Here is a 12,149-nt window from a genome sequence, read left to right as displayed (position 1 = left end):
CTGTGAGAGTATATGGTAAAGCCATTTAGGAAAGCACAAACATACACCTTAAACGTTCTATACAGGAATTATTTTGGCTCACAACTACTCTTAAAACTATTAATAACACAGAAGTATCATTAATGTTAACAGCAGCAATCCTTTTAGAACATTTTCATTATTTCAAACTCATTCATGCAATATGAATCCCAAGATCTCTGATTCAACAATGAAAGAGCTGATATAATTAGCAGTTGCAGAATTTTTTTTTCTGTAGAGCCAGTAAATTTCCATCACCATGACTGGTTTCGAAAACCTGTTCACCTGGTTTTTCACCTTCTCAGTGAGTGATTACTCCTTTTCTACCTTACCAGTGTTACTCTTATTCTTTACTCAAGACATAGTTTTCTGGGGCACCTGGGTGGTTCAGTGGGTTAAAGCCTCTGCCTTCAGCTCAGGTCATGATCCCAGGGTCCTGGGATCGAGCCCCACAGCGGGCTCTCTGCTCAGCTGGAAGCCTGCTTCCCTTCCTCTCTCTCTGCCTGCCTCTCTGCCTACTTGTGATCTCTGTCCGTCAAATAAATAAATAAAAATCTTAAAAAAAAAAAAAGACATAGTTTTCTTACCACTACCTTCAAAATAAAGTAAAAAAGGGAGAGAAGGAGAAAAGGAAAATTCACCAGCTAATCAGCCTAACCCAAGTTATCTATCTCAATGATGTGATGAGAATAATTATCTTTTAGGAACAGACATAGTAAAGATATCTCAAGAATCACTGGATGAGATGCCTTTGTAGCATATAATTAAACTAATGTCCAGCAAACAGTCAGGATTCACGTAAACCTTTACCATTTAATAATATTTGCTAAGACTCGAAGACTATGGGGGTAAAGTAATTATTCTGCATCTTTATATAATCTCTACCCTAAAGCCTTTGAATTTGATAAATACTAGATATAAGAAGGGTTAAAAAAAGTTGCAAAATGGTTTTTTTAAATCGCTAACTTTATTGAAGTTATTCAGTGATACACTAAGTATATATAGGACAAAGAAAATTAGTTTAAGCACAGGCTAAAGATTTAGATTATACAGGTTTTAACAGACAAGTAGCTTGATTAGATAGATGCCAAGGAACTGATGTCTAAGGCTTTCCTAAATAACAAAGGGAAACTGGCTGTTTAAAACTCAAAGAAATGTTTATGTCCTATTAATAGCAGAATATAATGGATTACTTTATATTTATTTACATATATTTGTGTATGCCACAAACTCCTCTCTGAAAGTGAATACCTATGAGAACTTCTGTATCACCTCCAATGAAGGAATGAAAAGAAAATGATTTTAAGCCTATGAAACAACCAGAAACCTTTTTTTCCACCGGGGCTTATCTTCCCCCACATTCTTTGCTACCCTAAGTCCTCCTAACTGTCCAAATACGTTTTTCCAAGATTACAAAATTAGATTTATCCGTAAGCCTATCTTCTCAAACAAAAAAGGTAACTCTATTAGTAGGTTACATACCCAATCGAGTCCCCTTTCTGCCTCGAAACCATCCTATTTTTTCACCGTACATGAGATCTGCTTTGTCCTGTGCCCCACAAAGTAATTCTACCAAATACACATACATAAACACATATAAATTAATACTTTAAAATATCTTGATTTCTTCATTTCCAAGGGTAAAAAGCACATGAAAGGTCAGAAAATGAAAAGATTGCATTTGCAAGAGTGGCAAATGGGTGTAATAGATTTATTTACTTAAGAAAAATACAAAGAGGAAGAAAAATATTCAGTAGCTGATGGAACGTGCAGCACAAAGACTAAGTAAATGCTTATCACAAAAAGATTTAATATGCATTACACAAATGAAAAAGTTAGCTTATCTAGTGGTTAACAGTTAGAAGTAGCAGAATTCAGAGCTTTACATAGCTACATAACCAAGAAAACTAAGAAGGAGAATGCAATGAAGATTTAGGTTACTTTCAGTTATCTGTATTCAACGACAGGCATAGCAACTACTCACATCATCCACATGTAAACGCTTAAAATTTCCCCAAGTTTGCATCCTTTAAATTAAAACAAAAACCCCACAAACAACAACAAAAAACTTGCAAAGTAAGCCTTGGTCTTCCATCTAAAAGTTACATTATAACGATTTCTAGGCAGAAAAAAAATAAGCATCATCACTGCATTCTTTGCATATCCTTTTATTACGGCTACTTATCTTCCTTGAGCCAAAGTATTAGCATTATTGGGCCTGGTTTCTTCCCATTAAAAGCAAACAACTTTTCATGTACCTTATCTATATAAGAGGCACACAGCATATTAACAATTAGTTTTGCTGACATATGTATGCATAAATAAGTATAGCCCAAAGACTAGTCTTTCCTCATTAGACATACACATAACAAACAATTTAGTAATTTGGATGGTTGTTACAGTTTACTGAAACTTGAGATTCAAAGCCAAAGAAAAAATCAAATACAGAAATTCTGTACTCATCTTCTATACTAGGATAAATTACATACATCCAACTATTTTATAAAAAAAACAAAAACCAAAAATGAAGTATCTTTAAGTTGCCATTTCCTCCGTTTGTCTGTAGGTTTGCAATAGAAAAAATACTTCAAAACTGCCAAAGAACCCACTATATTTTTACTAAGTAAATAATCCTAAAATCTATCACTCTGCCCATAGTAACAACAAAAAATACTGTGTGAAACAAGTCACATTTTTACTGGTTAAGTACAGCTTTGTCTAGAACACATAGTACTTGGTAGCATAGGATTTATAGCACAAATGCTGATTAGCTATCTTGTTTCCCAGAAAAAGAAAATGGTTTGATTTTTTTCTCTCCCCACAAAAATTTTTGGTCTAAAAGGTGTTTATCAAAGTAACTGACACTTTGTTAGTTTAATTATCACAACTTATAAGCAAAGAATTTAATATCTAAAAAGCCCCAAGACTTTGCCCCAATAATTTGTCATCTCAGTCCTTTTTCTGGAATATGTCTCAAGATAGAACAGATTTGTAAAAAAATGCCACATGCATTCAAGACACTCAAAACAACTATAAAAATTTAATACCAATTTTGTAAATATAATGCATTTACACATTTTAACAGCTCTTAGAATCAATGGGGTTGTAACCATTGTATATTTTAATTAGCAGCAATTTTTTAAATGATACATAAAATAACGTCACCCTTTACAAATAAATGGCAGCTTAGAATTCCATGAAATACGGCAACTTTCTCAGAATTACAGGCTTTTACCCAAGAAGATAGCCCAATATCTCATTTTACAGATGAGGAAAATGAAAGCCCAAGTAAGTATGTCCCCAACGTCATAAATTCAAGAGCAAAAAAAGACACAGAAGCCAGGTCTTCTTATTCCCAGTGATGCCCTTTCCATTACACAACCCAACACGTGAAGTTAATGAGATGAAAAAATTACCTGGGTTTAACCAAATAGTTAACACACAGTTATCTAATATAATCTCTCTCTATAAAAAGCTTGACACTTAGGAACCCTGTAGGTTTATGGTCTGAATCTAAAGAAAATGTCTCAGACTGACTCAAAAGCAACAACGACCACACACACACACACACACACAATCTAGCGTGTTTTTCTCATTTGTAAGATGTATAATGAATTACAGACACTTAGAAATTAGAGATTCTCTTAATGTAGAGATTTCATAGGATGCATCAAAGTAAGTCAATATAATGTCACTTGCACCTCCCCCCCAGCACATCCCCCCCCCCCCGTCCCTGGAGAAAGACCCGCCAAGGGGAATTATTACCGCCCCCCTCCCCAGCCTAAACTCAATAGTTAGAACAAGGCCAGGGATTCATTTACCAGTACTAGAAACTTCGCACATCTTTTCCAGTCCACCAACTACAAATTCACAGGTGGTTGGTATGTTTACATCTCTCCTCGGAGGAGAAAAACTAAAGGAACCCAATGAATGTAGTGACACCCGCAGTTTGTTTGCACGCTTCGAGCGGAGGGACAGGAGGAGCCGAAGGAGAAGGTACCCGAGAAAATGACACGTTATATGGGCTCTGGGGGCCGCAGCACCGGGCGAAGACTGGCGCACGGGAGGCGTCGCGGAAGAGGCCGGTGGGCAGCGAGCCTCGGCACTCCCCTTCGCCCACCCTCTCCATTCCCCAAGTGGGAGAGGGATTAGAGGTGGGGACTGGCCAGGCGGGGCGGGGGCTGGGGGGAGATCCGAGCCTCGGCCTCGCTCCCTCCCTCAGCCGGCCGGGCGGAGGTGGCGGCGGGGCTCCGAGGCCGCGGGAGGCCATTTTAGCTGCGGGGCCGCGGAAAGCCCCGGCGGCCCTCCACGTCTCAACACCTCGGTCGTCCCTCGCTCCCGCCCTCCCCCCGGGGGCCGCTCCCCGCCGCGGGGCCGGGCCGGGCCGGGCCGGGCCGGGCGGGGCGGGAGAGGCCGCCGGGCCCGGCCAGCCTCGGGCCGGGGCTCGGGGCCGCCAGGCGGGAGCCGGCGCGGGGGCGTCGTGTCGACGGGATCCGGGCGGAAGAGCGAGCAGGGGGAAAGAAGGGAGAGGGCGGGGAGCCGTTACCTATACTGGGCCGCAGCCGCCGCCGCCGCCGCCCCGCTGTGGGTGAATCCAAAGTAGTTGCCGGTCGCCATTTTGGCATCTTCCCCCAGCCGGCTGGGCACTGCGGCGGGCACGGAGAGTCGGGTCCCATGGCGGGAGGAGAGGTGCGTTGGGGCAGAAACGCCGAGGGGGGGAAAGGGAGAGAGAGAGGCGCTGTGAGAAGCCGCCCTCGCCGGGCCGGGGCCGGGGCCGCGGCCGCCTCCCCCTCCCGCCTCGCACTCCCTCACTCACTCGCACGCCCCGGTGGCGGCAGCCGCCTCCTCCCCGGAGCCAGCCCCAACCCCCGCGTCTCCCCGCGGCCCCGGGTCGGGTAAGGGGCCGGGCAAGGACCTTGGCGGGGTACATTATACTCACCATAGGTGAAAGAAACTACAGGGCATATGGGAATCATGGGCTCGGGCTGCTGCTGCTGAACTCTGAACTCTCACCCACTGCCTCCCTCCTCTGCCCCGCTCCTCCTCAGCGGAGAACAGACCGCCACCTCCCGCCGCACTGCGCAGGCGCCCCCCGCGCTCGGCACCCTGGGAGCTGTAGTCCCGGCCGCCTTCGCGGCTCGGGCGGGCGCGTGCCGGGCCTCGGGCCGAGGCGGGCCTGGGGGAACCGGCGGGAGAAGGCGGTCTGGCAGCTAGCTCTCAACGGGGAAGTGACCGGGGAAGGGAGCCGCGATAGGGGCGATAGAGGAGAGTGCGAGGAGCGCCTCGTCCTGCCGTGAGGGGATGAGGGAGAATGACCACAGAGAGTGACGTCTGTTAGCCTTCTCTTCTTACTTTTCACCCTTTCACTTTTTCGTGTGCAATGCTCTGTTTCAGTCCTTCTCGATTGTGCACTCTTCGTGAGAATTTGAGCTGCAGGGGCACCTGGATGGCTCAGTGGGTTAAGCGTCTGCCTTGGCTGAGGTCATGATCCCAGGATCCTGGGATCAAGGCCCACTTCGTGGGGCTCCCTTGCTCAGCAGGGAGCCTGCTTCTCCCTTTCCTCCCCATCTGTGCGCTCTCTGTCACTCTCTCTCTCAAATAAATTTTAAAAAAACTTAAAAAAAAATTTGAGCTAGATGAATTTGGATTCTTCCTTATTCGCTCATTCTTCTTCTTGTACCCAGCCTCAGAATTGGGGAGGGAGAGACGGGCGAGGAGAGGAAAAGAATGCTAGTCTGTTGGACTGGAAGCACAAGTCCAAACATCCCTCCAGAACACCCTCTTCCCCCACCTTCAACCCTCCCACCCCCACCCCAACGAAGTGTCAGGCTAGGTCGGGGAGATGTATCAGGGGAGAAAAGTCCCTTGCACACATGGGATTTACCTTCTGGGGAGAAAGGAGGAGGGTGTCAGACAAGGACCAAATAGTATAGCGGACAGTGACTGCAGCTTTAGGAATAAAGCCAGGCAAAGATAGGAGGGAGGTGCTTTTTGTAGAGTGTGGACAGAACAGTCTCCTGAGCAGAGCCTTGAAGGAAGGGAGGAAAGAGCCTGGTAGATACCTGGAAGAAGGACAGCAAATGGAGGGCCCTAAAGCCGGAGTGCACGGGAGCAGCAAGGACGTTAGTGAGGCTGGAGTTGAGCGATAAGGAGACAGGATCTTCAGAAAGGTCCCTGGTAAGGATGCCAAATCTTTCCCGGTGAGGACGGAAGACTACTCTCCCTCATGCAAGCATTTCTTTCTTCCCTCTGCTTTCTCTCTGTTTTCTCTTTAATTTCCCCATTCATTTCCACCCACTCTTTCTTCTTACAGTCCCTCTTCTGATGGACTATTTCCTTCCACCTTACTTCCTGCCTCTGAACAATGCATAAATGCTCCGTTTCACCTCTTCCTCATCTTCTGCATGCCCCAGACCCTCTGCTCCTGGCTTCTCCTCAGTGCTTATTTATTTACTTAATTATTCTTTAAAAATAATCTAACCACTTTTTAAGAAGTTTGTTTAAGGGGCGCCTGGGTGGCTCAGTGGGTTAAAAACCTCTGCCTTCGGCTCAGGTCATGCTCCCAGGGTCCTGGGATCGAGCCCCGCATCGCATCGTGCTCTCTGCTCTGTGGGGAACCTGCTTCCTCCTCTCTCTCTGCCTGCCTCTTTGCCTACTTGTGATCTCTGTCTGTCAAATAAATAAAATATTTAAAAAAAAAAAAGAAGTTTCTTTAAGTAATGTCTACATCCAGTGTGGGGCTTGAACTCATGACCCGGAGACCAAGAGTCACGTGCTCCTCCAACTGAGCCAGCCAGGTGCCCCTCCTCAATGCTTAACATGAGCATTAAAAAGAAATGCAAAGGGTGAATCAGAACTCACTCATGAGGTTTAGGGCTTTATCCCACCTTTTTATGCCATAGCAGAAACAATACTTCAATTCTTACTTGTGCCAACCTGACTCCCCCACACCTCCTACAAAGGTATGAGTTCTAAGAACCTGTCTGATTTATCCTCTTACTCATTTCAAAAAAGAGAAAATGTAGAACATTGGGGGAAAAAATCAATGTCATTGTTTTTGACAATACTGATGTTTCTCTAGGCAAAAGTTATTTGCAGTCCAAGTGTGATGCTAGGAAAAAGTGTCTCCTACACATAGGATATTAGAACCCCATTTAAAGGTCTTGAACTTCATGGAGCAATAAAGCTTTTAAGGCACTGACTGTAACTGCTTTGATAAACTTGTACTATTAGTTACTAGGCTACTTGAATAAAACTGGAGGAGAAAAGACAGGTGTTAATCACCTGCCTAAGAAGATTATTTTTAGGCCAATTTTATGCTTGGCTGCTTGGCAGGCCTTTAGAGGATGGAAGAAGGCTGCTGGCACACCCCAGTGAGCAAGCAGGTAACTAGGAAGAGGAAGGCGTGCCTCTTTGGTAACTGTTCCTAGAGTTCAGAATAATTGTGGCAGTGGTGAAAATTGTTTACAACAGTGTACTCTTCAAAGAGAGAATCTGTAGGAAGGGCTCAACTTACTCTTGGCATGGATTTATTCAAGGAAGGAGTTTTGGGGTGGGCTTGGAATTAAGAAGGCTTGGATCCTTTTCCTCCGTATTTAGTAGCAGTACGGCCTGAACACATTATTTAATCTTTTTCAACCTGTATGACAGGAATAATAATAACATCTCCCTCACAGGACTGTCGTGGGGGTTAAATGAGGTAGCACTTCCATAAAACAATGTCAAGCACAGAGTATTTATGTAAAAAGAACTAGGCGGGATGATTGTGATTCCTTTCAAAATCTACCTTCTAGTAAGTGAATGCACTATGCAAGTCAGTCACCTAAAACCAAAAAGTAGGTGGCTCTGCCCTAGGAGGCTTTATGTCCCAGAGTGTCCCCAGTCTAGCCAAGATGGTCATATGTATTCCTCTAGACCAAAAACAGGTGGGAGACTTGACTGGAGGAAGCCAATCACAACATCCGCCATCCTTCATGTCCAGAAATGGTTGGCACTGGAATACAATAAATTACACTTAGCTGTCATTCTCCACACTTCAGCTAGAGTGATGGGTTCAGAATGCAAATCTGATCAAATCCTTCTGTGCTTCCTTTCACTCTTAGGACCAAGCAAAATTTTCATGTGGCTTATAGAGTCCTTGCAGTCAGGCATACCAGCCTTTTCCATCATCTTCCTCCTCCTTCTCTTCATTCCAGCTACCTTGGCCTCCTCTTTACCATGCTCCCTCCCACCACAGGGCTTGCATGTTCTGTCTGACTAGATGGTTCTCCCTTCTTCTCTTCACCTAGTTAACCCTCATGCTTCAAGATCTCCACTCGATCAATTCTTCCTCAGCCTTCTCTGACCCCCTGGTCCATCAAACCCTGATCATGCTCTTAGAGCCTCAGGCATCCCTCCTCAAGTTGCCTTTGTGACAGCTGCAATCTCACACTTACTGCGCCATTGTTTGGATAGCATTATTCATGCCATCAAACTACAGCTTGATGAAGGCGGGGTGCCGGTGTTGGGTGCCTGGTGATAGGCACCCAGTAAGTATTGATTGAATAAATGAACCAGGTAGTGCACAGCTTAATCTTTGATGATTCAGAAGGCAGTTTCAGGAACCTGTAATGCCTCAGGGTCATCATTAAGAACTTCAATTAGCGGGGCGCCTGGGTGGCTCAGTGGGTTAAAGCCTCTGCTTTCGGCTCAGGTCATGGTCCCGGGGTCCCGGGGTCCTGGGATCGAGCCCCGCATCGGGCTCTCTGCTCAGCAGGGAGCCTGCTTCCCTCTCTCTCTCTGCCTGCCTCTCTGCCTACTTGTGATCTCTGTCTGTCAAATAAATAAAATATTTAAAAAAAAAAAAAGAACTTCAATTAGCATCTGAAGGCAAATGAGAAAACGTTAATCGGCAGGCCCATTAACCACAAGGTGGAGCTAGTCTGAGAAGGCCTGTCCCTAAACTCACCCCAAATACATCTAGTCACCTTTAGTCACACCTTTGAGTTGAGACCTGGTATCCTGAAAGGCCTTGTTAAAATGCAAACCTGTCAGCCAGAAAGGATAGTATATGAGCTACTCTGTATATCAAGAGAGTATGGCATGGGGAATGAGGGCTTGGTCTCTGAAGCTAGACCCATATGACTTCAAATCTCAGCTTTCACTAAGTGATAGGGCTTTAACAACTTCCTAGAGGTAAAGGCCCTAGGTCAATGTGTGGTTCATTGCAAGGACTATGAATGTTGGTTGGTTATTCTAACCATCACCCATTCCTGTCACCCAGAGAAGAAGCCAAAAGATGGGATATAAGGGAAGGGTAAGCTCAAGACCATGATGGGACCGGGAAAGGGGTAGGGGCACAGAGGATCATGCATGAGGCATGCAAGGGGAGGCAAGGGGCAGGCTGCTTCTGCGTCATTGTTTCCCCGAGAACCAAGGGAGGGAGCAAGAAGGCCAGGAAACTCACTTGGAACCTACGATGGTCTCCCAAGTTAGTTACAGCCATTGCATTTGGGGCTAACAAAGAAAGAACAGGAAATGAGGCTCTAGCTCTGGCCATGACTTGGACAGGCTGAGATTCCAGGCATTCCGGGACTTTACCAACATAAGCAGATGGTGCTAGGAGCGGACAGCACATGGAGGACAACAGAGTCAGGCTAGGGAGCTGACCTAGCTGTCAGACTGAATTTTAAGGGCCAAATGGGTAGGACAATGTTCATGATTCAAAGGGAAAGTTCTGATTTTATTATTTTTTAAAAAGATTTTATTTATTTATTTGGCAGGGAGAGAGAGAGAGAGAACAAGCAGGAGGAGCAGCAGAAGCAGGCTCCCCACTGAGCAGGGAGCCTGATGTGGGGCTTCATCCCAGGACCCTGGGATCATGACCGGAGTCAAAGGCAGATGTTTAACCAACTGAGCCTCCCAGAAGCCCTGGAAAAGTTCTGATTTTAATCAAGAAAACCTTAACTGAAGGAGGTACTCCAGGTGGTAGGGATGTGAAAGACCAGGAAGCATTCCCCTCTAAATTCTCCCATCCTCTCCCCTCCCCTCACTCCTTTCTCCTTTTCTCCCTTCCCCTCTACTTTCCTCCCTTCCTTTGGAGGAATAACTGTGTAGTCTTGGAAATCTGCTGTAGTAAGGATATTCTTCAGAATCCAATTAAGTTCTTTCTTGAGTTTTTGGCCAATGGATGGTGGGTGGTGGATAAATGGATAGAGACATGAAGGACTCTTAAAGAATTGAGGAGCAAACAGAACCATGGTACAAGGTCAGACACTAGGGGAATCCACAGAGATAAAATGCATCCTTGATAAACACAGCGACACTGACTGGTGCAAATGGGGGTTTAGTGGAAAGATGATGTATTTCATCTCTGTTAAGAGAGTTTGTGGGACGCCTGGGTGGCTCAGGGGGTTAAGCCTCTGCCTTCGGCTCGGGTAGTGATCTCAAGGTCCTGGAATCGAGCCCCATATTGGGCTCTCTGCTCAGTGGGGAGCCTGCTTCCAGCCCCCCCCCCCCGCCTACCTCTCTGCCTACTTGTGATATTTCTCTCTCTCTCTCTCTAAATAAAATCTTTAAAAACAAACAAACAAAGAGAGTTTGTGATACAGTGGTTTCTTCTAGGGGTAGGTTTTGTGAATTGAAGTCCTGTCTGTACCACATATTAGTTGTGTAGACCAAGGACAAGTTATATAACCTCTCTGAGACTCAGTCTCTTCAGGAACTAATAACACCTTGTTCATATGGTTGCTATGGACATTAAATGAATTAATACATGAAAAGTTCTTAGAACATTGCTTGGCACATAGCAAATGCTCAATGCAATCATGACCCCATTAACAAATCCTGAAACCATTAGCAGTCATTCCTCAGGCCCTGTTCCTCCAAGTCCCTGGCCGCCACTAACCTCTTTTCTGTCTTTATGCATTTATCTGTACTGGACACTTAATATAAATGGAATCATATAACATATAGCTTTTTGTGTCTGGCTCCTTTCACTTAGTCTAATGTTTTCAAGTTTCTGTTATGTTATCGCATGTATTGCTACTTCATTCCTTTTTATGACTGAATAATATTCCATAGTTTGGATCTATCCCATCTTTTTATCATTCATAAGTTGGTGGACATTTTGGTTGTTTCCACTATTTGCTAGGAAGAATAACACTACTATGAACACTTGTGATGGCTAATTTTATGTGTCAACCTGAGTTAGCCAAGGGTAGCTGTAAAGCATCATCTCTGGGTGTGTCGGTAAGGGTGTGTTTGGAAGAGATTAGGGTTTGAATCACTAGACTGAATTAAGATGCCCTCACTTCTATGACTGGGCATCATCCAATCTGTCAAGGTCCTGAACAGAACAAAAGGGCAGAGGTCTGGGGAATTTTCTCTCAGCTTGAACTGAGACATTCATCTTCTCTTGCCCTGGGACTTAGAGCTTCTGGTTCTTGGGCCTTTCAGCTCCAACAGGGATTTATACTATTGGTTCTGATTCTCAGGCCTTCAGACTTAGATTAAATTTCATTCCCAGCTTTCCTGGTTCTGTAGCTTGCAGATAGATGATTGCAAGACTTCTTGGCCTCTGTAACAGTGTGAACCAATTCATATAATAAATATCCTCTTATATATATCACTGAATTTTAGTTCTGTTTTTCTGGAGAACCCTGACTAATACAAAATTTTGCACTGACGTATTTTCAGTTCTCCTGAGAGCAATTTCCGGTATACACCTAAAAAAAAACTTTCTAAATATCTCAAGTTCTCTTTCTCTGCACAGCCACTGCCCTAATTTGTCTCTTGCCAAGGCCATTCAACAGCCTACTAATTAATTGGTCTTTCTAAGGATCTAATCCTCTCAATCCCATTCTCCACATAAGTATCAAAGGACCTAAGACTGAAAAAATGATACTAATAATAGTAAGAACAACTATGTACATTACAATAATTCATTCTTTTAAAAAATCTGAGGTAGAGGGTTGCCTGGGTATCTCTGTCGGTTAAGTGTCTGCCTTTGGCTCAGGTTATGATGTCAGGTTCCTGGGATCAAGTCCCTCATTGGGCTCCCTGCTGAGCAGGGAGTCTGCTCCTCCCTCCGCCTGCCACTCCCCCTGTTTGTGCTTGCTGTCTCTCTCTCTGACAAATAAATATAATCTTTT

General features: G+C 44.8%; 1 protein-coding gene across 4 annotated transcripts in view; it reads right to left on the bottom strand.

The window, feature by feature from the left end:
- Positions 1-5,108, bottom strand: part of ZFR (zinc finger RNA binding protein) — an 84,923-nt gene extending 79,815 nt beyond the window's left edge. For 2 of the 4 annotated variants that reach the window (XR_013966912.1, XM_080805054.1), the window contains exons 1-2: positions 4,958-5,108; positions 4,565-4,664 (exon numbers count right to left, since the gene is read on the bottom strand). Coding sequence is in view for 2 of the 4 variants with exons in the window: in XM_080805054.1 (XP_080661180.1) it covers positions 4,565-4,664; positions 4,958-4,994 (137 nt within the window). In the remaining 2 variants the exon portion in view is untranslated. The remainder of the gene's footprint in view (positions 1-4,564; positions 4,665-4,957) is intronic. The other 2 variants (XR_013966913.1, XM_080805053.1) reach the window with 1 other exon arrangement.
- Between the last annotated feature and the right edge of the window lie 7,041 nt (positions 5,109-12,149).

Source organism: Martes martes (assembly GCF_963455335.1).
Source record: "Martes martes genome assembly, chromosome: 5".
NCBI lineage: Eukaryota > Metazoa > Chordata > Mammalia > Carnivora > Mustelidae > Martes > Martes martes.
Note: the sequence above shows the minus strand (reverse complement) of the source record. Positions and strands in the feature narration are given on the sequence as shown.